A 26506-nucleotide genomic window follows, 5' to 3' on the forward strand; every position below is an offset into this window, starting at 1 on the left:
GCTCTGGCAGCACACTCAACTTTGTAAAAGGCTGACTGAAGGAGCTGGTGAGGCAGGAGGGGCTACTATAGAAATGTGACAGTCACAGTCTGTCTTCACAGGCATGAAGAGAAGGGCAGCTTTTAGTTGATTTTTTTTTTTCTTCTGTCTTTGACAAACACATTTTGGTGGAACATGCTTATTTCCCATGTAACCTGAGAAGCAGCCATCCCATGGCGGTCCCTGCAGGGCTTTCCTCTTTTGCATTCGCATTTCCCTTAAAGAATGGAGTAGGGCCTAAGAGGTGGCTCAGCCGGTAGAGGTGCTTGCTGCACAAACTCCCCAGCCACTTGAGTTGGGTCCCTGGAACCCATGATGGAATGAGAGAATTGAACCCTCAGAGTTGTCCCCTGCCTCCACACGTTTGCTGCGGCATGCATGTGTCCCCTCCCAATAACGATGGTAAGTTAAATACAATGAAAACAAAACCCAAACCAAAAGGCAATCCCGAGATCGTGGCCTGAGAAGGAGGCAGCAGGCTGGATGGTCTTTGAAGACCTAGAAAGGCTGTGGTGGACGTGGCAGCCAATCCTGCAGCATTCTGCTTGTCATGTGCTAGCCAAATCTGTGGCTTTGGCTGGACACACAGACCGTGTTAATAATTGTAGTTAATACATGGAGCCGTCTCAGAACATTCGACAGTAGACTGAGCTCCTTAATCCCGTGAAGGCAGTTTGGGATCTCTAATTACTTGGTTGAAAAAAGGCAGACACTCAGGGCTGCAGCAGTGTTTGGGAATTAATCTTTAAAGCCTGACAGTGAACATTCAATTCAATTAGGGAGAGCAATTGGCGAAGATTCCCCTCGCCTTCGCCCTCGGTAGCAAGCCGGGACTGACTGGTCGTCATCGATTCTACTGCTGCAGTCCGCAAATGCACTAGCAGGGAGTGTGCAGTGCCACCTGGTTGGGGGGGGGGTCTGTCACACCTTGCTTCAGCTCTGTCTCCTCAGACCCAGGCCTGTGCAGGACACCCCTGCCCAAGAATCCTAGGGCACTGTGCATCTCCGAGTCTAAGCTTTCTTCTGCTGTCTTCCTTCTACCCTCCCTGCTCCCTGTCGTGCTCCCCCCCCAGTCTGCGGTCCTCCCTGCCTTTCTGCCTCCCCACCCTCATCTCTTCTACCTTTTCCCTCTCCATCCTCACTAACTCAGCGTCTTACTGCACATCACCAAAGGTTATACTCAAAAGTATAGGGGCAGGGTCTTTCGCAGCCTTCCCGTCTCATAGCCAGCATCCCTCACGCAGTGCTGAGCTCCAGCCTTGCTTCCAGCTTGCTTCTCATAGGCTGGCTGTTCCTCTTGCTGCTCTGGCCCCAGACCTAGGGTGGTCCTGTCCTCTCTGTCTGCTCTGCTGGCTTTCCTCCAAGGGCTTCCTGTTGCTTCTGACTCCCCTACGAACCTCGTCTCCGCTGCTGCCGCCCCTGTCCCAAGCCTCCCCCTCCCCATCTTCTCCCTGCAGGGAGCTAAAGGGGTCCTCCTCCTCCCCAGGAGACCCTGGATGCTCTACCGCCTGTAGAGACACTCTAACCATTCCTCTTCCTGCCACACCCTGTTCCCCTCTGGCCAGGCTGGCCTGTGCTGTATTTCTCACCCCTCAGGCCTTGAGTGGTCCAACATGGCCACCCTCCCAGCCCCTTCTGTCGCCTCTAGAGACCCCTCTCTTGCTGATCTTGGAATATCAGCCTTATAGTCCATGCCTCATAGAGTCCATTCTGCTAGTTAGTGTAGGACCTGTCTTCCCGACTGCAAGGTCAACTCTTGGAAGGCAAGAGCCTTTTTTTTGGCTGCTTCCCGTGAGCAGTGTCTGGCTAGTTAGTAAGCACTTGGGAGTGCTTGTTAAATGAGAGAGTGGAAGAGCTTTACAGAGGAGAACATGTGGACGCCATTGTTTCAGAGCCCCCTTGTTCCTCCCCATCTGCTCCTAGTACGTGCCACTCACTCCCTCGAGGGAAATCCTGAACAGTGTTCACAGCTCCTGGCAGTGCTTGCGGTAACAACCATCCCGAGCTTGTTCTTAAGGTCTTATGGCAAATGGGTGAGTGAGTAAACAAGGTTGTGTGTGTGTGTCAGTGTGTGTGTGTGCATGTGTGTGCGTGTGTGAGTGTATGTGTGCATGTGTGTCCGTGTGTACACGCGCGCATGTGCGTGTGTGCATGTGTGTGTGAGTGTGTGTGCATGCAAGTGTGTGCGTGTGTGTGCGTGCGCACATGTGTGAGTGTGTGTGCACGTGTGTGCATGCAAGTGTGTGTGCCTCTGTGTGTGTGTGTGTGTGCGCGTGCGCGCGCACACGCGTGCAGGTTTGGGGATGCAGTTCACACTGTTGGGCAGCCTTGGCTGCGTCCATCCCCAGGACACTCTTACTCCACCCACACCACACTCCTCCGGCTCCCCGCAGCAGGGTTTCTCTTTCCTGCCTGTGATTCTGACTACTCGGGAACACCAAGAAGGGAAACCGCACAGATTTCCTCCTTTCGGGGCCAACCTGTCCCGCTGAACACAGTTGGTCCAGGCTCCTCCGTGTCCTGCTGCTGTCAGGAACCTGACTAAGAGGCACTCCACTGTGTGGATGGACTGCATTTTGCTTGTTCTCTTACCTGTCCACGGACAAGTGGGCCCCTTCCACCCTCTGTCCGTATGAACAAGGGCGAAGCTTCTTTGAGACCCCAGGACCCGATGTTTACTTTGTTCTCAGAAGGGGAGTTTCTGGGTTTCATGGTAACCCTCCAGGTTTCTGGGACTCCTCAAGCTACAGTCCATCATGACTACACTACCTCACCTTCCAGCCAGCAGGGTAGGGGATTCTGATTTCTCTGCATACATGCCAACACTTGTGATTTTTTTTTTTTTTATACCAGCCTGCCTAATTAGTACGATGCAGTAGTTCGTGTGTCTTAGAAAATGACATCATACTCTGTAAACGCGGCTTGTCCTGTGTAATGGTGTCGGCCCTGCAAAGCTTCACTTGCTTGCTTAGTTTTCCTACCAACATCATGCCTGCACTCAATTTTGAAGAAGCAGCCACGTTCTGCCCTCTGCCCCCAGTCCTCACTGTGCTCACCAACCTTGGCTGCCCCTCCTGTTAGTTCCGTGTTTTAAATGGAGCTACTGCTGCCCTGGGTTTTATCCTCCTGAGTTTGAGACCCAGCTGTTGACCCCTGGTGTGAAAGGAAAGAATAGAGGGGACCTTCTCCTCATGACCTCTTGTTTGCACAATTATACATTTACATATCCCCAGGAAACTTTTCAGAACTCTGGTTTTGAGAGCCTTCAGGACTTGGCAGGTGGAGTTAGCACATCTGTACTGGGAGTTGCCCTAGGAACAGGTTTGTGGAAGTGTGTGGGTGTGCTTGCTTCAGCTTTTCTAGAACTTTGGAAAATATGATGCTGTTGATACCCATGGAGTCTTGCTGTTTCAGATCTCCAGCCCTTGCAAGCCCTCCAGTCCCCACAAGCCTGCACCCCCATCCCTTCAGGCCCCCCTCCCAGTCTGAAGCCCCATCAGAACGTCCAGCAGACCTACTGTTGCTCCTGCTGCAGAACTAACTGTCCCTACTCCAGCCTCACTCCTGCTGGGGCGATGCTTTCCTCTCCAGTTTGTGGAGTGGGAGACTGAGGCCCAGTGGGGGAGGGGTTCACAGTGTGGCCCCTCCCCGTAGTGACAGTGAGGAGAGCCAGGCCTGCCAGCTGGGGTACTGTAGCTCTCTTGCCTGGGCTTGTAAGCCACTTTTAGGAGTGAGTTGTGGACTGGACATTCTCCTGAGAGCCTCGTCCCTTGATGGGGAGTCGGGATGAAGTTGTGGGGGATGGACCCCTCTCCTAAGAAGATGCACGGTTGCCCTGAGCCTGCTCCTGGTACTCCTACTCTGTGAGTGACTGGCCTTTGTCTGGGTCTCACTCTTCAAGAGCTCTCTTGACTGAGCCTGACCATGTGCTCCGTTGGCTCCAGCACAAGTATCAGGCTATAGGAGGCTGGCGTAGGACTGTGACATGTCTGTGGCCGGCAGGTAGGAGCAGGTGTGAAGGTTGAGTGGAGACAGGAAGTGCTGTTTTCTTAGCCCTGGAAAAAGGAAGCTTGCACGTTTCTATGAGGAAAAGCAACTGTAGCTGTTGTAATGTGAAATAATAGGAAGTCAATTCCCCTGGGAGCCCCTTGCTGACCTGGAGCTCAGGCCCTCATCATCAGTGTCTGGTGCTGCCTCTCCATGTTTCCCTTGCAGGTGTGGAATGCTGTGGACTCGGGGCACTGCCTGCAGACCTACTGTGTGCACAGTGAGGCGGTACGGGCTGCACGATGGTCTCCTTGTGGCCGGCGCATCCTCAGTGGTGGCTTCGACTTTGCCCTGCACCTAACGGACCTTGAAACAGGTGTGTCCTGATCTCTCCCTATCCTGGGTCAGCCCTCTCACCGGCCAAGCCTCTCCACAAGGCCCTGATTGCCACCCGCAATCATGGTGCCGTGGGGGCCTCCGGACAGACTCATCTCCCTGACGGCTGTACGGATCATTTGCCAGTGGTACTGCAGCTGTCTGCAGAGCACTGGAACCAGTCCTCCGCCAGTCAGCAAAGGACAGCCACACTTGTCTCAGCCCCAAGCTGCAGGGCCGGATAAAGAGGCAGCTTTTTAATCAACTTCTGTTGTGTAACTGGGACCGAAATATCACGGTGTCCTTTGGTTGGCATCAGTCTAGAATTCCCGTCAGTCCACGGGGGTGGAACTGCGTTCTATAGGGATGTCTTCAGAGGGGCTCTTCCCGGTATTTATACTGAGAGGCACCCGAGAAAGACAGGTCCATGAAGGAAAATCCCCAGGGACACTTCATTAGGTAGGGAAGCGGGGAGAAGCCAGCAAAAGGAACTTTCCCAGGCAGGTCCTATGCAGCAGTCCTGGGTTGGGCCAGTCAGTCACAAGGGAGACTGGGGACTGTTGACTATGGGGTCTAGCCTTAGCTTCTGGGACTTTTCTCAGAATTCTCATTCTGGCTGTCAGCAGCAATGGGTCCTAGGAGCCAGTAGGTGGCGCCACAGTGGGTCATGGCCTCGTTTGTGTTCCAGCTCGGAGGACCTGGGACTGCGCCTGTGATCATGTGACGTGTCTCAGTGGAGGGTGGGAGAGGAGGTAAATCATGGAGGGCAGCATGCTGGGGCTCCTGTGTGCAGGGTAGGTATAGAGAAGAGAGGCGGCCAACATGCAAATGTTACTGTCCAGTAGGGAGGGATGAAAAGTACTTCATCCTCCTCTGCTTGGAATGGTGTCTGCATGGGGCTCATCTCCTGAAGGATTGTTTTCCTCCCCTTAATCTGTTACTTACGAATGCACCTACTGTGTGCAGGGCCTGCGCTGGGGTATGCTGGGTCTCTTTTGTCCCCAGAGAGGACAGAGTGGATGGGTTTGGATCTCAGCCTCCAAGAAGGACTCTGGACCCCAGATGAGGCCTCTCCTGTGAGGATAGCTGGTATTTCTGTCTGTGTTCTGGCAAGTGTGTGTCCCCGAGGATGGGTCCTTCCTGGTGGTCTCTGTCCATTGCTTGGACGGGGCTGACTCACATCTGCATAATTGGAGAGCTGAGGCTGGGCCCTGCTGTATCTTCCTATCCTGAGTAATGAAGCTCCCAGGGCTGCTGGGGTTGGGGGTGCATATGTTTGCACACCCCTCCCTGGCCCTGCGTCCTAGAGCTTGTGCACCCTGTGGCCTCCGTCCGGCTCTAACTAGTCTTGTCCTTTCTCTTCTCCCAAGTCTGATCTTCCATTTTCTTCCTGTGCTTCTCCCGCCCATGGTGATTTGGCTTTTTCATTTCAATCTAATTAGAGCGCCCTGCCAGGAGAAGGCAGCGCAGGGCGTTCTCTCTGCAGTGCTTTGGGAATTAGTCACTCGGTGCCCATTGTCATTAATGGGAATTTGGCGCCAAGGCCATTTATCCTGGTGTCTTCAATCAATACAGTTAAAAATCTGTGGATTCTAAAATGTCAATACCCGGCCTGAAATATGGCGGGCCAGTACCATTTTATCTCGTTAATTTATAGTTCTGACGGGCTGTTGGCTTATGGAACAGCCATGAATCAACACTTAATCAAATCTGCTCACAGATTAATTATTTTTGGCGCTCCTGTTTCCGTCTGCAATCTCCCTAACAAACGTCTCTGCTACATTAGGCACAGGCGGCCTCAGGGAACACTGGCAGACGCCACCTAGGCCCCGAGTGTCACCCGCTTTGTACGTGACCTGTCCTGCAAGCCAATCAGCTGGCTGTCTCCTTAGCGCCCCTTGGAACTTGCTCAGCTCTGAGGGTCCCTCTTGCAGATCTCAGCCCCTTAGAGGTGCGCTTCTCATTCTTGGTGGGCAGCAGCTCCTCCAGGCAGTGGGGTGACATGTGCCTTCCATTTGGGCCTGCGGCAGGGGTGTAGACCCCACAGGCAAGCCACAGGCAGCGCTGCAGGCATCTGCTCTGCTGTCTGGGATGCTCACTGTCCTGACTATCTCCTCTTGTTTCCATGTCACTAAGTCTTTTGTTGGGGTCATGGTGTGTGGGAGGGATTAGCCAGGTGGAGCTGCAGCTTACATGACTATTCCTTTCTAAAAATTGTCTTCGGCCCCGTCATGACTAGGGCTGATGTCACAAGTCCCTGATGTAACTCTGGTGTCCCTCATGCCACTAGGCCCATATTGAGCTGATATCAATAAATGGAATAGGCCCTTTGCTTAGGTGACATGCTTAGTTCCCCACTGGCCTGTGTGACCCCATCTGCAGCCCCATTTTTTTTTTTTTTTTTTGATGCAGAAATCAACATTTTGAGTGCTTGGTGACTTTCTTGAGGCCACCTAACCAGTGTTGATAGCTTGGGCTGGTATGGCCTCCACTCCCCCTCTCCCTGCTGTGGACAAACTATCTTGGCAGGGTGCTTGGTTGTCTCCAGGCAGTGGCTCAACATCTGTAGAAAACAGGCCTTGGGAGAATGGAGTGCCTGAATGATCTTGGCTAACCCCTCTGATTAAGTGATGGACTGAAGGATGCTTTTTGAGCTGTGGACAGCTATGCTCCTGGAGGAGCAGTGATAGCCTTGACAACTTCCGAGCACTTGGCCTAGGAAGAGTGAATAGTGCCCAAATGAAGGCCGTGGCGAAGAGCACTGTCAGCTCATGAGGCTTTGGAGGAGGGGATGTGGGAGAAGGCTCCGTGTCAGGCTAAGCCTCTGAAGTGGCACCGGCTCCCACTGGTGCTTGAAGCAAGTGCTCTACCGCAGCAGCCAGGCCTCTGTAGGTTGCCAAGCTCTGTGGCACACTCACGGTTTTCCAGAACACTCCAGGAGAACCTGCTTAGGGTCCTCAGCATCCCTGGAGACCAGGGATGAAACTGTGCCGGCTGTGTCCCAGGCGACAGTAGCCAGGGCCTGCTTTTGGCCTGGCATTCTCGTCTGTTTATCATGTTAGGCCCAGTGATATTGCGGCTCGGTGCAGCAGGTCTGAGCTGACGATGGTCCCTGGCCACCGTCCTTCATGTGCTCTCTTGCTCAGTGAACAGCTGCTGCCTACCCTCCACCTTCGGTAGCCATGTCACAAGACCTTCCTCTAACCACCATGACCCCTCTCCTGCAAGCTCTCTAAGCAGCTTTTCCTTGGCTTCCCTCCACACAGGGTTGTTGCATCTCCATAAACGGTCTCATCCTTAGCTGGGAAGCTCATGCCCGCCCTCCTTATGAAGAAGGCAGAACCCAGGTCCCAGCATGATTTTGTCAGTTGGCCTGGGCTCCCGGGACCCGTGTATCTCCTGTGTGTAGGCAGCAGTCACCAATGAGCAACTGGCCCTTCTTAGGTTAGGCTCCGGAGCCGAACGAGGCCAGGGCATGTTCGGTTTCAGCATGGTTGGTTCTGTGTTTTCAACAATTCGCTGATAGCTAAACACAGCTGGTTTGCAAGCTAACTCCCCACCCCCTAATTTTAAGAAATTCAGTTTTGTCCAGATAACTGAAAGTGGGCTGGGCTTGGGAGGAAAAGCATGGTGGCAACCGCCAGCCTCCTGCAGCCACCGCTCATGTGGCCCTACTGTGTTTGCTCTGGGGTTTTCTCCTGCTTTTGCTGTATTTTCCCACAACTACCTCTGAAGGGCAGTTTTGAGCCTGCTTTTACAGTAAGGATGCCAGACTCTTGGCTGCATTGCCGAGGAGCCCAGAACCCTGCTGGTGGGCATCCAGATGAGGCCTACCTGGCCCTCAGCCGGCATCCTGCCAGGCCTCTGCCCACATGCCAACATGGGCCCTGCTCCTGATCCATGGAGGTTGATTGGAAAGTTAGCAAGCTTCTTTTCTCGTTAACTTTGAGTCAGGATGGTTAAATTTCCAGCTGGCTGAGTACTTCCCAGAGGATGAGTGTAACGATATTGATTTTTAGCGAAATGAGTCATATGCCTGCTGCCTGGGAACACAGGCTCAATTACCACGAGCCAACAACATAAGCTTTCCCTTGTCAACATTTTTCCTACATGTTCGTGAGTCTGTGGCTAGGAACAAAGAGCCACGGAGAAGGAAAGGTCATGAGTAGCCGGCGGGTCTAGAAGTGGCATGCAGACAGAGGAACTCTGGGGTCACCGTCTGCGTGGCTGGGCAGTATAGCCAGATGTCCTTTCCCTTATCAGATTCCCTCTCCTCAGCTCTGAGATGCAGGTTAATTCCTGCCATCACCCGGGATTGTGGTGTGGTAAGCGCAAGGCCCAGATAGGCCTGAAGTACAGGCTTATTGTATATGTTGGTTCCCTTCCCACTTGTGAGCTCGTAGTGACTTAGGTGAGCCCCTGCAGGGGCACACGCCCCATCTCTTTCCTAGGGACCAACACTTGGTTTTCACTTAAGCTGGAGGGTCTTCGGGGTCCTGAGGCCTGTCTGACCATAGTGTCCCCTGGTGCAGACATTGGGCTGACAGATGATGTTACCCTGGTTACGGCTACCTTGGGGAAGCTTAACACCTCTACCTAAGAAAGGAAGAGGTACAGCTCAAAGGAGTTGCCTGTCCAGGGTCACCCCACTGTCACCTCAATGATACTGGATAGGAGCGATGGTGTCAAGAGAGGATTCTGGGTTTCTATAGAATCCTTGAAGCATGGCTTTGCTTTCAGGATGATTTATTTATTCTAGGGCTGGGGATTGAATTTGGAGCCGCATACTCATAAGCAAGTACTCTGCACCAAGCCACACCCCGCCAGCCCAGAAACATATTTTCTATTTGTATCATTATTGATCCAAAAAGGAAAAGAAGTAATTTTTCTTAACCCCAAGAAGATCCAAACAGTTTTTATACTGGTTGAGCTCATTATAACCAGATCAATACAGCCAAGTGCCAATGGATTCCATATTTTAAAGCTCAATTTCCTATAAGCCTGCAGTGAATAAACAGAATTTCCTGTAACAAGCAGACAAGCAAGATAGTCCCAAGGTAAAAGGTCTGCTATAGCTAGCCCAGGAGCTGGAGAAGCCCCGCCCTATGGAGTAACTGACAGGCCACCATCTGGGAAAGGGGAGATTGGCCACAGATTCCAGGAGAAAGACCTGCCTAGTGGCTAGTGCTCCGGGTCAAGCGTGCTCCCTGGTGAATGTGTCCTACCCTTTCTCTTCAGCAAAGGCAGAAGGCAACCCAGGCTGTTGTGTTCTCCCTGCCGCGTGCAGAAGATGCAGCAATCATTTGTCTCTTACGGTTCCTGCTGTTAGAACCCAGCATCCCTTGGCTTCAGCTTTTAATTTAACCACAGATGAATTCAATAAGTTGGGGTTTAATTTTTCAGACAATAATGGTTCACTTTGGTTGCTTATTCCACAGAGTGTTGCGCATGGCACTTAGTATTCAGTACTCCTGGCCCCAGGAGACTCAGAAGTGAGGGGACCACCCGAGGTCCCATCACAAGTGACAGAGCTGGGTCTCTCTGGCATTATCACCCCTAACTGCCTCAGATGCTTGGCCATGATGGTGGCCGTGATGCTGGTTTCTGAACTGAAGTCTTAGCAGAATTTTTCACTGGTGTTTTCTATTAGGTACCTGTTAGCTTATTAAAAATATTTTGGCTTTGGGCCCCTTTAACAGAGAAAGAATTAAGGCTCCAGCTCTTAGAAGTAGGAGAAACCATCTTGAGTGAGGTAACCCAGTCACAGAAAGACACACACAGTATGTACTCACTCATATATGGATTTTAGACATAGAGCAAAGGATCACCAGTCTACAATCCACACCACAAGAATAGCTAGGAAACAAGGAGGACCCTAAGAGAAACATACATGGTCCCCTGGAGAAGGGGAAAGGGACAAGATCTCCTGAGCAAATTGGGAGCATGGAGGGAGGGGAGAGGGAGTTAGCAGAAAGAGAGGGAGAGAAGAGGATGGAAAGGGTGGACATAAGGGAACAGGAAGATTGATACAGGGAAGGAATAGAGGAGAACACAAAAAGAGATACCATAATAGAGGGAGCCATTATGGGTTTAAAGACAAATCTGGCACTTGGGAAATGTCCAGAGATCTATAAGGATGAACCCAACTAACAATCTAAGCAGTAGTTTAAAGGAAAGGTTACCTTTAATGCCCTTCCACAGTAATGAGATCAATGACTACCGTATACGCCATCCTAGAGCCTTCATCCAGTAGCTGATGGAAGCAGAAGCAGACACCCACAGCTAAACACTGAGCTGAACTCCTGGAATCCAGTTACAGAGATGGAGGAGTGATGAGCAAAGGGGTCAAGACCAGGCTGGAGAAACCCACAGAACCAGCTGACCTGAACAAGGGGGAGCTCATGGACCCCAGTCTGATAGCTGGGAAACCAGCATAGGACTGACCCAGACCCTCTGAATGTGGGTGTTAGTTAGGAGGCCTGGGCAATCTATGGGGCCTCTGGTAGTGGGTCAGTATTTATCCCTAGTATACAAAAGAACTTTGGGAGCCCATCCCACATAGAGGGATACTCTCTCAACCTAGACACACGGGGGAGGGCTTAGGCCCTGCCCCAAATGATATGGTAGACTTTGAAGACTCCCCATGGAAGGCCTCACCCTACCTGTGGAGCAGAAAGGGGATGGGCTGAGGTTTGGTGGGGGTGATAGGGGAGGATGGGAGGGTGAGGGAACTGGGATTGACATGTAAAGCAACTTTGTTTCAAATTCAAATAAAAAAGGGGGGGGGAAAGAAGGAGGAAATACATATGACAGCCTCTTTCTAAGTGGAAAACAACATTAGTCCTTTGAAAGACAGATTTTCAGCATCTTTGGGAATTAAGGAAAATAACATTCAGTTTTCTTTTTGTTTTTGTTTGTTTTGTTTTGTTTTTAAGCAGGGAAACTTCAGTCACCACTTTTCAGCAGTTCAACCTTCCCTCCCTTTCTTCCCCGTCCTCAGCAAGGTCCTGTCACCCACCTTTTAACAAGCATCTGGTGACTTGCTACCATTTCAAACTACAAACATGACTGGTCCCATGCTGTGCTTCATGGACCCAGGAACGCACCTGCCCCCCCCCCCCAGAGTTTTCCTTTGCTGTGGGTCTGAGGATGGGCGGTAAATTCAAGATTTAGGGGTGTAGAGGGGGAAAAGACCCTCTCTTCATTCTGTTCAGTGGGACATTTGCTACTTATATATCACCTGGGTGTCTGGTCTGCAACTATAACTTGAGAGGGTCTGGAGAGACGGCTCAGCGGTAGAGCACCTGCCTCTCGGGCATGAGGACCTGAGTTGGGACCCTGGCACCCACATTTCAGCACTGGGGAGGCAGACACAGACAGTCTGGCCAGATAGAAGAGCTCCAGGTTCAGTGAGAGACTTTCTCAAAACGGAAGTTGAGGAAGACATCCAACATCACCCGTTAGCCTCCATACTCTCCCTCTTACACCTCCGTGCATGCGCACTTACAGAGAAGCTGAAGAAAAGCTCGAGTTGTGAAAAACAAATAAGAGTATACTGGAGAAAAAGCATATTTCCAGCTAGATGGCTTTCTGTACAGTGATTGTTGAGGAGGGTGGTTTGTGGGTGTGAAGCCCTCGCGGGGCACCCACAGTCTGCTGAGTCCTCTGAGCAGCAACATTAGCACAACACAAAATAACATGCTGTAGTTTTAAAAGGTTAGCATCCTCTCTCTAGAACTCTGCTTTGAAAACTGTGATCACTGCTCCACAGGGTTGTACCACTGAATGTGGGCTTGTGAAAAACTCAGCAACTGTTAAAGGTTGCTGAATGTGTAGTGGCCAAAAATTAATTCAAGCTCAAATGCGTAACGGAGCCAAGACGTTTCTAGCAGCACTCACCATGTTGCATCGCATGGCCTCACTGCAGCCTTGGTCTGAGCACACACTGTGGGCATTATGTGCTGTGAATGCCACCAGGCAGTATAGTGATGCCAGTGAGCCCTGCCGGAACACCTCAGCTCAGAGTCAGGACTACTGTGTGAGGAAGTGCAGAGCTAATCCTGTATTTACAAAGTTTCCACTCTTGCAGAAATGTAACAGTTCCATTCTGGGAAATAAGGACTTTTACATTCCTCAGCATGAAGGTGTGGACAGTACACCCTTGCATTGTATCATGTTAGATGTTGACTTTAAGATTGCTCTTAATATCTGCTTCATTTAAAAAAAAAATGTTGAATGAAGTTTGTCCTGGGACAGAATTTCCAGCAGTTTCTAGGCATACTCCTGCCCTTTAAAAAAAAAAATGGGATTTATGCAAAGTGGTATTCTTAACATCTCTGAACATCTATTAGTTTTTTGAATAACTTTGAAAGTATGACATATCCTGTTGTATCAAATATAATTCTTGTTTCTTCTTGTTTATTTTTTGAGTTAGGGTCTTGTTCTGTAGCCTAGGCTGGTCTGTAACTTACTGTGTAGCCCAGGCTGGCCTCCTACCTCTTCTTCCTGAGTCCTGGAAGCACAGGGCCTACCACACATACCCAAGACTTAGCTTTTCATGTAAACATAAACAAGTAATCCATCTCATTAGTATGCAAATTCACTTTAATCTTTAGTAAATAGTAAAATGTATGTACCAAGGAATTATTTTAATTTTTTATGCTTTTTATCAGAAAATATTTGCCCTCTGCCCCTGCTGCATATACCTGTGTAGCAGAGGTTGCATGGAATATCTTGGATGAAGAAGGGGCAGTGAGTGACAAAGGTTGGTAGGCTCTCCTCTCTGTTTGCTTTGGTCAGTGGTTCTTCCTAGCTTGGTCCATTTTTACTCTGTTTAATACTTGGGCTACTAGAGGGTAGATGGTAAGCATTATCCACCTTGTTGCATAGCTCAGGGCCTTAAGCACTTGTGTAGCTTACAGATGGACAGGTATTCCTTTACAAAAAGCCAAGTATTCCCAGAATTCCCTATGGTGACAAGTGACTGTCAATCCTTGACTCCAGAAGAGAGTAGGAGGAAAAAAAAAAAAAAAAAATCAGCACTTTTGGAGGCAAAGGGCAGGCGCAGGCGCAGGTGCAGGTGTCGGGTTGGGGTGACTGTGCTCTGGGAAGTGTGTACCAGGTGGAAATGGTGGCTGGAGCCTGCAATGCTGGCACCTGAGCAGCTGAGGCATGAGGGTGGCCAGGGCTGCATAGTGACTTCTACCCCAGCCTGTCTCAAAACCCAACAGAACAAAAGTAAAAACAAAGCAAGGTTTGTCCAGGGATGGGCCTGTCTGTGCAAAGGAGACTGAGTCCTGGGTATTAGCAGTTCAGTAGGGGCCTTTGTGGGTTACCCAACAAGACTGTTCCAGGTGTGTCTGTGTCTGTGTGTGCGCACGCGCGTGTGTGCACGAGTTAAAGCAGAGATTGACAGTGAGGTCTTTCTCATTTGCTCTTCACCTTATTTTTCTGAGACAGGGTTTCTCCTTGAACCCGAGCCTCACTGATTCAGCTAGGCTAGCTGGCCAGCGAGCCCCAGGGAACCCCACATTTCTATTCCCCAGCACCAGTATTACACGAATGTGCCACCATGCTGAGCTTTTTAGGTGGGTGCTGGAGATCTGAACTCAGGCCCTCCCAAAATTCAAAATTCATAATTAGTGTTAGTCACTCTGAAGAGAATGTTTTGAAACATACTTCTTTTTTTCCTTTTCTTTTTTCCTGTGCTGGCATTTGAACCAAGGAATGTGAGCATATTAATCACAAATTTTACTATAGCACTATGCCTGCGCAAGTACCTGAAAACGGATCTATTTATTTATTATTTGGTGTTGCCAAACGTGATCTAAGTGTCATCTATTGGAGACTTTATTTTGGGGGTGGGAAGTGTGGCTCAGTGGTACAATGCTTGTCCAGTGTGCTCAAGGTCCTAAGTTCAGTTCCTCCTATCAGATGAAAAGAACCCAATGAAAACGGAACAACTCGTGTCTGCACCGTGACCTTCTGATCTGTCTTAAAACCCTTTAAATGAACATTTCATTAGACTTTGAACCAAGTTGTTGGAAACATAAGAATATCATAACAGCACCTTCTGGTTAGTTGTAGGGCTGTTACTTGCCAGGAAAAAATGGGCTTGAAGTCCTTTGTGATCCTGGAGGCTAGAAGCAGGGAATGTTTTCTGTGTGTCAGTAGACAGCACCCTGTGCCCCGGCCCATCCCCTCGAGGAGTCTCTGTCAGCCTCACTGGGTTCACTGGGTAAACAGAAACTACAGTTGGATGACTTCCAAGCCCCGAGTCACAGGACAGCATCTGCGTTTAGATATGAGAAAGGCCATTTGGCTCTGCTGCTACCAGTACAAGCACCCTAGCTGTAACTCTACAGCTCGTGTGGTTTTTATGGTTTCTAGGAAGTTGAGATGCCCTTGGCTTGGCACGATGGCTCAGCGGGTAAAGGCATGTGCTGCCAAGCCTGGAGAACTAAGTGTAACCCTGGGGACTCGCAAAGCTGAAGGAGAGACCCAACCCCTGCAGGTTGTCCACTGACTTCCACATGCTGTGTCGCATGCGCATTTGCCCAAATTAATAAATAAAATGTTAAAAAATAAGTTGCTTGATGCTCTTAATGTGTGGCACATTACGATATATTTAAAACTGGCTGTTTTATTTCGCCTCACTCTGTAAGAGGCCCTAATATTTAAAAGAGTTGATGGTGATATTGCAGAGGCAGCCCATTGGCTCCAAGTACTTGCTGTCCTTCCAGAGAACCAACCCCCATGTGAGGCAGCTGCCTGTAACGCCAGCTCTGGGGAGCCCGGCTCCCTCTTCTGGTTATTCTGGCACACACATGGCATATACTCTAACAAGCACACACAAATAAAGAATAACAAAAGCCTTTAAAAAGCGTGTCTATGCTATATTGGCCTACTGGTGCATTTTGTCACTGATAAACAGATCACTGCATGACGGTGCTGTCTGTTTAGGTCTGTCCTGAATGAGGTATAGGCAGACGGGCTTGGAGACAGTGGCTCTGGCCATTGGATTTCTGTTGTCCCTCTGTGGCTCTCATAAGCTATGATGGATGACTTTCATTTCCTCACCGGATGACCTGGAGCTGGCCGAGTGCTCACTCAGTGTATTGGGTCAGCAGACAGAGGAAGCCATCCATCCGGGTGTGCTTTCTGCACATAGTGAACCAACTCAGGCTTTGAGGGCTTAGGTCTCGACCTCTCGTCGCTGTCTTTGCCACCAGCTGCGTGCATGCAGGTGCTTGCATATTTACATGTATGTGGAAGCCGATGGCTGACTTCGGGTACCATTCCCTGGCAGCCTTCTTTCTGCCTTCTCACTGGGAGCTTTGGGCTTACCGATGAGGTGAGGCTGCCCAGCAAATGAGCCTTAAGTGTCTGCCTGTCTCCCCCTCTCTGGTTGGTATTGGGGTTTAAGCGTGCACCACTGAGTCCAGATTTTTCTGTGGGTTTGGGGATCAAACAGCTCCTCACACTTCTCTGGCATTCGGTGTTGAGACGGCCACCTTCCCAGCCCCTTGGCTGTCAGCATCCACGCTCTACTCTACCACTGTGCTGGTTGAGTGGAAGAGTCTTAGGAGCCAAAGGTGGCCAAGATTTCTCCCCTTGGCTATCTCTGAGGGAAGCCTCCTCCGTGCTTTTGGATGGTGGAAGGTGCTGTCCCTGGTGTGTGAACCTGGCCCCTAGGGATGCGTCAGGACCCAGACCCAGGCGCTTCCCTGTGTAATGCCTCTCAAAGCTGGTCTGATTTCTTGGTGCAGATTTGGACAAATTAACTTTGACAGATGAGAATGCCATCCATGCTGTGGAGTGCACAAATCACACTGGGCAGTGGAGGCAGTGCTTATTGCCTAACCCCTTCTCGTTACAAGTGCTGGCTTTAACTGTCCCTGAGTGATGGACACCTCTGAAGTTCGTTTTGCTCACCTCTAGGAAACCATAGCGACAGCTGTATGTATCAGATATTTACCACAGTGCACACAGGGACTCGACAACCATTTATGAAGATGTGAAAAATGACCAGGGCTGTCTTGAGTCCTGTAGAGCTAGCGAGACCCCAGTGAGCCACACCTGATGTCCATTCTGTGGCTGGGCTGCTGTGTGGGTCACTGTCATTTGTGGCCCAGCATGTCAGGTCACCCACACCTGCTGTCACAAAACCCATCTTCATTTTTTTTTATAAGGATTGGAAGATGGATCCTGAAATAAATCCCAACCGACTCTGCGTTTAGAGTTTAGATTCCTGGATAAACAATCTCCTATATTGCCTATGCAGCCCGAGAAATTCCCCGAACCTCCCCAAGCCTGTCTTCAGATGTCCCACAGTTAGTTGGTGTATGGTTTAGATGAGACTACACACACAACCCTCAGAGAGCAGGAAACATAGAGTCCTGGGATGAGCTGCCTGGGTTAGTCAGGGTCTCGGGGAGGGCTTTGACAGGGAATGGAAATGAGCTGCCACCCCGCTCTGTTTCCAGAAGGTGTGCACTGGACCACACAGGGCCCTGGTGAGCTATGTGAACATCTCCACGTCACTTGTGACCTGAGTACTTTCTCACTCTTTCTTGTCTGTCTGTGTTGCAGGAACCCAAGTATTTAGTGGTCGGAGCAACTTCAGAGTCACCACCTTGAAATTCTATCCAAAAGATCACAACGTCTTTTTATGTGGCGGCTTCAGCTCTGAAATCAAAGCTTGGGACATGAGGACTGGCAAGGTGATACCCTTTTACTGAGGCTGTCCTTTGTGTGTGCGTGTGTGTGCGTGTGTGTGTGTGTGTGTGTGTGTGCGCGTGCGTGTGTGTGGGTGTGTGTGTAGGACAGTGATAAACCCTGACTGTTTCAGGAGTTTGTCACGTGAGTTCTGAGACAGCGTCTCATACGGATCGGGTAGGCTGACTAGCCTGAGTGCTCCAGGGCTGTCCTGCCTCCCCAGCGGGGAGCATGCAGTCTCACACCACTGCCCTGACCTTTTACTGGGCCTCTGGAGACTGAATTAAGGGACTCGAGGCAAGCACTTTCTGACTTAAGCCATGTACTTAGTGCCTGCCGGGCCAGCCGTTCTATGGGAGAATTTTCCTTTGTAATTCGATTGGATAAGTAGGGACAGGTCTGTATATTTGAGGCAGAATAGTTTGGGCTTCATTTTTCATGAGGGCTGAGCATCATTTTCAGAGGTTTTAGAGAATCTTAAACATCAGAGCTACAAGTTTTTGCAGCCTGTCTATCACCGTGAGGATTTGTTGAGTACCTACTGTGGGAAGTGAGATAGACAACTCCAGTGGGGACCATTCTGTGTGCACACACGAGCAGCACAATGCTTCCTGGAGGAGGTGTTGGCCTCCGGGCAGCTTAAAAGCTGGGGGAGGGGAGCTTCTACTCCGGCACTGCTGCAGCCAGCTGCCCCAATTGTCTTTGTCTTTTAACAGACACATGGTGACTCCAGTTTGGGTCCCAAACGCCAGCAGGAGCCCCGCCTCTGCTCTTCCCTTTGAAGCCCCATGGTAGCTGCCAGCAACCCTTGCTGCTCCATTCACAGCATCAGCCCTTCTGCCCGTGGTGTCCACTGCTTTGTGGCTGGCCTGGGCCGTCACTGTCTTGCACTAGGGGAGTCTGGGGTTTCTGTTGCTTAGCCTTGCTGCTGGCTCTTCCCGTTGTTCTCCACACAGCAGCAGAGTGATCTAAGTCAGATGGCTCCACCCGGCATCATCTCCAGGCTCCTGTCTTAATTGTAGTGAAAGCCCATGATCCACAAGGCTTAAATGATCTCCCCAAAGCCCCTGATTATCAGCCCAGCCCTGCTCTGCGTCTCCCAGAACATGCCGAGCACTTTCTGCCTGTAGCCCCGTGGACTGAGGCTCCTCCGGTTCTCTATGTATATTGTGTCCCCAGAGGGAACGTCACTCAAATGCCACTTTCCCCGCCCACCATCCTCTTGGAGTTCATTTTGCTTTTCTCCATAGTTTTAACCATCACCTGGCACAGTGTGGATTTTTTTATATTCTAGTATTTGCCTGTCTCTTTCCACTCAAATGTGAGCTTCTGCGGGGCAGATTCTGTTGTTTTCTGGAATGCCTGGCACAGCCAGGCACTTGGTAAGTCATGACTGTCTGAATGAGTTAAGGAAGATGGCCATGTGGACTGTGCCTACATGGGAAGTGGGAGTGTGAGCTATTGTGGGCTTGGATGCTGAGGGTGCTGGGCAGGAGGATGGGTTTGGAAGAGACCTTCAGTGCTATGCCTTGGCTTGGGCCAAGGAGGGCTGTCCAGTTGGAACTAGTGCTGTGGACCTGTTAGCAGTTGGTGCTGGGCTGAGCAAGGGCTCTGTGCTGGTAGCAGTGGTTGTGGAGGAGGTGGACAGCCAGAGGCGTGTGTGAGGCTTGTCAGGATTGTGACCGACGTGCTCGGTGACTCCGGATTGTTCTCAGTTTGCCCTAGGAAGACAGAGGCATAGCCTGTGTCATTCCTGTGTCCGGCTCTACTTGCGTGGAAGCTCATAGGGAAGGAAGCGGTGCAGGGCAGCAGGCAATGCCCTCTTCTATCGCATTCTGAAGAGGACCAGTATCGTGGGGTCTGTAGCACTAGGAGGACCTGGGGATGCCACTATCCTGGAGATACTGTTTGTGGAGTTGGTGTGGACAACCCATCAACTCCAAAGCCCAGACTCTATATCCATATGCACACTGTGCACCAGCCTGACTTTCCAGGGATCCAGGGCCCTGCAGGCTGTGGAAGGTCAGTAGTGGGCTTCTGAGCAGAACCTACCGAGACCCCTGTTTCAGAGTACTCGGTGGGTTTCTTACTTGAGACACTTCTTAAGTGGCAGCACAGAGCCACACACTTTCAAAACACCACTTTTGCAAAAGAAATTTTTGCAAACTTATTTGGGAAAGAGGAATGTTACCCATAAACTAGGGGATACAGTGGAAGCTTTTAAACACTTTCTTTTCATTCTTTTTTTAAGGACACAAATACATAAGTAATAGACGGAAACATCTGAGTGTGGTATGTAAATGAAAAACATGTAGCTGGGCAGTGGTGGTGCATGCCTTTAATCACAGCACTCGGGTAGCAGAGGCAGGAGGATCTCTGAGTTTGAGGTCAACCTGGTTCACAGAGAAAGTTCCAGGACATCCAGGGCTACAACGGAGAAGCTCCGAGTTGAAAAACCGAAAAGAAAACGGTATAAATAGACCCTTCCCCCAATGGCCCAGCTCTCCCGTAAAGGTACATTCTGTGTTTTTAGCCTCAAAGACCAAACACGTAAGAAATTACTCACTATGGATGCCATCTGATCTAAGAGTTTGTTGCAAATACCAGCTTTTCTCCTGGGGCAGACGCCAGCTGACGAGTTCTGGGGAGAAGCAATTAGAAGCAGATGTTGCTGTCTCCGCTATCGGCACGTTTGCGAGTCTCTCCCAAGCTAATAACGTGGGTGAAGGGATCTGTGCAGTGTTTGTTTTTACTTTCTTTTCACCAACAGTCCTCCCACACAGGGTCACAAAGAGTGGGACACAGTGGCTCTGTTTGCATCAGCTGGGCTCAGGGGACAAGGCACTTTCCTGCTCTGACACTGCTGCAGTTGGTCCTCTGAGTGGGGCCTGCAGAGGCTCTGTCCCTGGTGCTGAAGTCTGCAGCGACCAACGCAGCCCTTTCCCCTGTCTTGGTGGGTTTTGTTTTGAGAGAAGGTCTCACTGTGTAGTCTTGGAGCTCTGTGTAGACCAGGCTGACCTCAAGCTCACAGAGATCTACCCGCCTCTGCCTCCACACCTAGCGGTGTGGCCCTTTTGGAACCACCCCGTCGGGGCCGCAGTGGGCACAGCAGATAGAAGCGGGAGAGACCCAGACCTTGGCTCACAGTCAAACTGAGATTTCCTGCGTCATCACCCAGGGGAAGGAGTTCTTATGGGATAGCAACATGCGGTCTTATGGCAGGCAGTTCAGGCAGTTCAGAGAGCCAACCGGCTAGAGGGGGATGGAGGTTGCTTTCCTCCCCACTGCTCCCAGCACTTCCGGCCTCTTTTAAATATAGGGCCAGTTTGTTCCTCCCCGACTTTTGGGGGTTTTTTTGTTTTGTTTTGTTTTGAGCTTATAAGGTTTTTCTGGAGACCAAGTTTCAGCGATGCCCTTTGGCCTAGTGTGTCTTCCTCAGTTACTCCTGTCTTGGTTCCTGTGCTCAGCACAGCTCCTGATAGGCGTCTGGTAGATTTCTACGTAGAAGGAATCAGAAAAAGGACTTCTTCAACTAACCTTTTATTATTTATACTCTTGTAAATAAAGTTTTATTCGAATGCATTCGTTTATGTCCTGTTTGTGGCTTCGTGGCTGCTTTCCTACTACAGTGGCAGAGCTGAGCCTCTACAGCCTGCTGAGCCCCATATGCATACATACAGTCTGGCTGACCCTGAGCATAGAGGGGCCTGGCTCTGACAGCAGCAGGGACTAATCTTTGCGAGCTGCCGAGGAACTGAAGCCTGATGTACCTGGCCCCTTCCCATGCAGTTTTCACAGATACCATTACCTCAGAGAATTTTTTCTGGATGGTTCTCTAACCAGTGGTGTTTGGGTCATTTTTCTTGTTTTCTCACAGTGGTTTACTTTGTCATGCAGTTCACCGAAGTGGCGTCTTTGTTCTGGGAGCTCTTCCACACCAGGGATTTAGACCCTTAAGCTCAAGTGTAATAACTCAGGTTCCGAGTCAAAGCAAGCCAACGTTTTGCAGGCAAGGAGCAGGCTTTTGCCATCAGGACCCAGAGTCCCAAGCCCGTCCACTATTTCAGGCCAGCAGCTTCAACCAAGGATCTCAGGCACAGGCTCTGATGAATAGTTGAAGTATAACTTTTAAGCTACATGCCAGCCAGTAGATTTTTCTGAATCTTTAAACTCAGCAAAATGTCAAACATTGGGATTCTGACTCCGTCCAGCCCAGCCCAATTCATTATGGAAAATGGGCTTCTTGGCTCTCTTCCTCCTTTTCTTGGCTGATCTCTCGGCCATGGCCTGATGACTGGAGTCCATTTCATCACGGAAAAGTGCTGGATTTCACTTGCAGCGTCTGCAGGATGTGCTCAGCCTCACTAAGCTGGCTTGATGCTGCTGGGGCCACATTCCGTGACTACTTCCAGCATCTTCTCTGGGAGGACTGTTATATAGTACTCAGCGTGTCCTTAGTCTGGCTCTTATGGTGCTGTGGGTGCCCCTCTCTCCAGAGCCAGGGATTTGAACTGCAGGGGACTTAGGTTCAAATCTTCCCTTTCCTACTCACTCACCTGAGTGATCCGAAGCAAAATAGGCAAACCTGCTGTGGTGCACAGTCCCCCATGGTTGACAGAGGGGAGCAGCGAGGGTGTCTTCAGAGCAGGCTCCTCATGTTTGCCCCATGGAGGAGGGCTCCAGCCCTCATGAGGGTGTAGATTTTGCCTCCATGGTCCCCTACGGTGGGGAGGGCCCTGTGTGTTGGCAGGCTCCAGCGGATGCAGGAGATGAGACTGAAAACCTTTGGGAAGCCAGTCTGGAAGGGCCTCTGAACCCAGGGGTCCATGGTTCCTCCCATTGAGCACCCTGGGCCTTGATCTCAGTGGGTCTGCGCCAGCTGTGACCCTTCCCCATGACAACGGCAGCTTCTGATCTCCGTAGGCACCAGGGTCCTCTTCATCCCCAGGTGCCCATCTGCACTGTACTGAGCCTGAGCCTGAGCCAGAGCAGCACCCAGGACCACGGGGCCTGACCAGTGGTGGTTCTGGCCTCTCTGACAACAAATGTGAAGGCAATTTGCAGCTTAGGACTGCAGATGGCTGCAGGGAAGTCCCAGGAGAGCCTGTGTGAGGTAAGGTGCTGTGTGAGCAGGGCTTTCTGGGTCTTGGCCAAGGCTAGCCTCTGCAGCTCCTGGGTTCTAGTGGAATAACAGCTATAACACAAGTAATAATAACAGGAATAATAGCCTCCTGGTTTCTGGTCTGGTGATAGCCTGGCTCTGAGCCCTGCATGGTGTGGGAGCCATAGAGTTGACAGAAGACCGAGACCCACCAGCACTGTGTCTCATGACAGTCACCTCCAACTCAAGTTCATTGTGTTTGGAGGTGAAGGTTAGGATAGGTCATCAAAGCAACTCCCCCCCTTTTGTTTCACATTTGTTAAGGAAGTCCCAGCAGACATTTGCAAACTATATCCCGTGCTTGGGGATTATCTTTTTGCAAGGATGGATCACCAGCCTCATCAAGTTGCCTCTCAAATAAGGCAGGCCTGGGCTGGGAACTGGAACAGCCTCCGAAAATCTAGGAAGAGTGTCTCCCAGAACTAGGGAGGCCGGACTCCTGTGTGTGGGGTAGCTGCTGGATAGGCAGGGGGCTGAACGCCTTTGCCTTGAGAAAGACAGCTGTGACACGTGGAGACTTGCTGTGTCTCTGTGCAGGCTCCCACTGCCCCTCAGAGCCAGGGGTCTCCCGATAATACCAGAGCTCCGACAGGACAGCTCACGTTGGCTCGGCACACCCTGGTGCTGCTTTGACACAGATCTCAATATTTCCTGCTTCTTCTACATGCCTCCTTCCTTTCTTAAGTGTGTAAAGGGACATTTTGACCTCTTGACCCCTACCTCTAGAGCCATGTGCCTGGTCCCCTATGGCATGTGCCTTAACATGAGGTGACAGACAGCAGGACCCTGGCTGGCCCTTGCCTTTGTGGACCCTCAGCCTGGGTTTTTGTCGTGGCAGCTATTTGCCTTTAAGTTGGGATGCTCCGAGAGAAGGCAGCGTCCCCAGGGGTTGGGCCTGTTTGCTGCAGTGCCCTAGCATCTGCCATCGTGCTGTGCACATAGTAGGCTCTGGGACCGAAAAATTTACAAGAATGACTAATAGCTGTAATCAAGACTGATGGAAAGATCCTGAGTAATTAACGAGTCCTTTGGCTTGCAAGCAGAGGCACAAACCTCTGATGTCATTGCTGGCCCCTGCTGTGGGCGGCCTTCCCCAGGCGGAGCTTCCTCCCTGATAGGGGTGGCCTGAGCTGAGAGGAAATGCACTGACCCACCTGGTCCAGTGGGTGGATGCATCTGGGAGCTGCCTGCCTTCCTGTCCTGTCTGGGTGGCCCCGTAGAAGGGTGTTTGTAAACTCCTGGTGACCACAGCCGTGAGGCCTTCCTTAGTGTGGGTGCTAGGCCAGTGCCTGAGTCGGATTGCCAGCGTTTCAAGTGCCTTCATCTCCCTGATGGCAGCCATTTGAGACCCAGCTTCGCCCACGCTGTGCTCCATGCCATCAGTTTTGGTGACACTGTAGGCAGGTTGCTTATTTGCCCTAATGAGGTTTTGATTACTTTCCATCCGTCTCTTTCATCTGTTTCATATTAAAACGCCTTTCTATCCGGACTCTTTGTCCTCTCTACAGTTCTGACTAAGCTGTGCAGCAAACTTCAATGCAGATGAGGCCAGGAGAGCCGCAGGGCAGTGATGCAGGGAGCTGGAGACCTGCTGCAAGCCTCCTGGTGTGCCTTGCTTTCCCGGGACCCATTTCCTTACCTGCCAGGTGGAGGTGACTGAGGCTCTGGGCCACCCCACACCTCTGTTATCAGACGGGGGTGCCATCATCCACCCTGTTTTATAGCTCTCTCTGACCTGGGAGGGAGAGCTGGCACCATCTCCAGTGCGCCCTCAGGCCAGGAAGCATCACCCTAACCCCCTTTGAGGGCAGTAAGCCCGCTGCCTACAGTCTAGAGGGGAAGCTCACCATGGCGGGGTCAGCTGTCAAGGCAGGGACAGGCAGCCATGGAGGGTGGGATCTGAAGCCCAGTGCAGGAAGGGGAAGCAAGCCATTTGTCAATGTCACAGATGCTTTCTGAGCCCCGGTGAGATGCCAGGTGTTGCCTCAGGGCATGATGTAACACAGCCCAGCTGGACCATCCATTCCTTCAAGGGATCCAGTCTGCAGAGCAAAGCCCACTGTTAAAAGCAGGCATCTGTGGCTTAGGACATCTGATGCGTTTGTCAGCACCACTGGTTGCCTTCAAAAGTGGCTGGGTTGCCGCTGTGGTCCCCCAGGCAGTCCCAAACCCTGGGCAGGGGAGGGCTGTAGTTGCTGGGGTCCAGAAGCCTTGTCCCCTTGCTTTTCTGAGTCTGTTTCCTTTGGTGAGTTCCTGATGAGAGACTGGGAGCACAGACCTGTACCTTAGCCTAGGACAGTCATTAGCATCCACCCGCTAGGAAACTTGAGTATGAAGAGCAGAGACCAGAGACGGGCTTCTTAGATACGTGGGGATTCTGTAAATACTGTGTATAGATTGCTCATTTGTGTGTCCTCTACCGAACACACTGCCACTATGGACAAATCTATGCTGCGCCCAACATCTCACCCTGAGGTGCTTAAACTTGTTCAATTTAAATATCAATCCTCTTCCTTTACCCAACTTGCCTTCCATGGCTGGCAGGGTCCAGGACTCGCCGGCTTGATGTCCAGGCTCTTTTTACTTTGTCTGAATATCCTTTAAACGCTTGGTAATCTGGTGACAGCTTTATTCAGAGATCATCCATCTCACTTGTTTAGAGTGTGTGGCAGCAGGCAGCGGCCATCACCCCGCTCACTTGCGAAGGAGAAGGAGCCCGGTGCCTGCAGCAGCCTGGCCTCCGCTCCTAGGCGCTTCCGCCACACATCTATTCCTGTCTCTGGCTGTCAGTTATGAGTCTTGTTGATCTTACTAGTGTCCTCCTTGATTTTCTCCCCGCCGGACATACTTCCTTTTCATTTCAGATTTTTTGGTTTTTTCTTTTTCATTTTTGAAAAGACAGGATCTTACTGCGTAGCCCAGGCTGGCCTTCACCTTAAACAATCCTCCTGCCTCCACGTTCAAAGTGCTGGGATCGTAACTGTGCTCCACTTCACGGGTCTGTCCATTTCTGAAGGAAGAGTTGAAGCGTCCCCACCCCCAACTGTGGTGTGGCAACACCAGTCTCACAGTTTTGCCTTGTGTATCTTGATACTTTATTATCAGTCGCTTACACAGTTAGGCCTGAGGACTGGCCCCTCGGCGTTCCTAATAGGTTTCTGCTATCATCTGTTAAGATGGGGCTTCTGCTCTCTTGATTATAGTGACGTGGCCTCTGCTGCTGCTTGCGCTCACCACGTAGCTACTCTTGCATTCCTGATTTTCCTGCCTCTGTGTTTTCAGTTGTGAGATTACAGGCCCCTGCCACCAAACCTGCCCCCTTCTCTGGTTTTAGCTGAGCGTTATACACTCATGGTTTTTGCTGCTTTCTTTGCACACTGGTGTTTCTTCTCTAAGTTTCTGAGGGTTGCTATGGGATTTGCTATATTAAAGCTAAATTCAAGTCTACTCTCCGTTGATACTGTAGGACTCCACAGGCACGGAGTGCTTTGATTTTGTTTTTAAGTACGTGTGTGTGTGTGTGTATGTGTGTGTGTGTGTGTGTGTGTGTGAACATGTGTGCACAGGGGGCAGAGGAAGACGTCAGGTACCCTGCTCTGTCACTTTCCACTTTATCCCCCAGACAGGGTTTTTTTTGTTGTTGTTTATTTGTTTTGTTTTTTTACATTGAACCTGGAGCTAAGCCAGCATCCCACAAGGCCCAGCCATCTCTTCTGTCTCTCCACCCCCACCCCAGTGCTGGGGTTACAGGTACACAGCCATAGTAGGAGGTTTTTCCACGGTGGTTGGGGATTTGCACTCAGTCTTCAAGCTTGCTCAGCAACTGCTGTCACCTACTCTTGAGCCATCTCTGTCCAAGCTGAGTGTTCTTTAAGAGGGCCTCTTCAGCTTTTCCCACTTGCAGCCCCTTTCGCCCAAGTCTTTATGCAATTCCGGGGATCTAGAAATATAAAAATACATCTATAAATCAAGCACTTACTGGCACTAAATCATAAGGAAATTTATTCTAACAGTTCTTTGATATGCGTATGATTTATGTACATACCATTATTAAAGCAGAACACAAATTTGTGTACTAATGAGAAAGGTAGGTGCACTTGTGTGTTTTTACACAAAGCATTAAGTATTGGCAGATTACTTGATACTGAAGGACGAGCATCTTCATCATTTCTCAGAGTTGATGGATGTTCTGATTTTATAGTTGTCAATGCTGAGAACTCTGCTTTG

General features: G+C 50.6%; 1 protein-coding gene across 2 annotated transcripts in view; it reads left to right on the forward strand.

The window, feature by feature from the left end:
• The window catches only part of Wdr25 (WD repeat domain 25), a 135172-nt gene that overhangs the window by 79249 nt on the left and 29417 nt on the right, over nt 1-26506 (forward strand). For both annotated transcript variants that reach the window (XM_051196601.1, XM_051196602.1), the window contains 2 exons: nt 4255-4402; nt 16993-17123. In XM_051196601.1, the coding sequence (XP_051052558.1) occupies nt 4255-4402; nt 16993-17123 (279 nt within the window). The remainder of the gene's footprint in view (nt 1-4254; nt 4403-16992; nt 17124-26506) is intronic.

Source organism: Phodopus roborovskii, unplaced genomic scaffold, assembly GCF_943737965.1.
Source record: "Phodopus roborovskii unplaced genomic scaffold, PHOROB, whole genome shotgun sequence".
NCBI classification, from domain to species: Eukaryota; Metazoa; Chordata; class Mammalia; order Rodentia; family Cricetidae; genus Phodopus; species Phodopus roborovskii.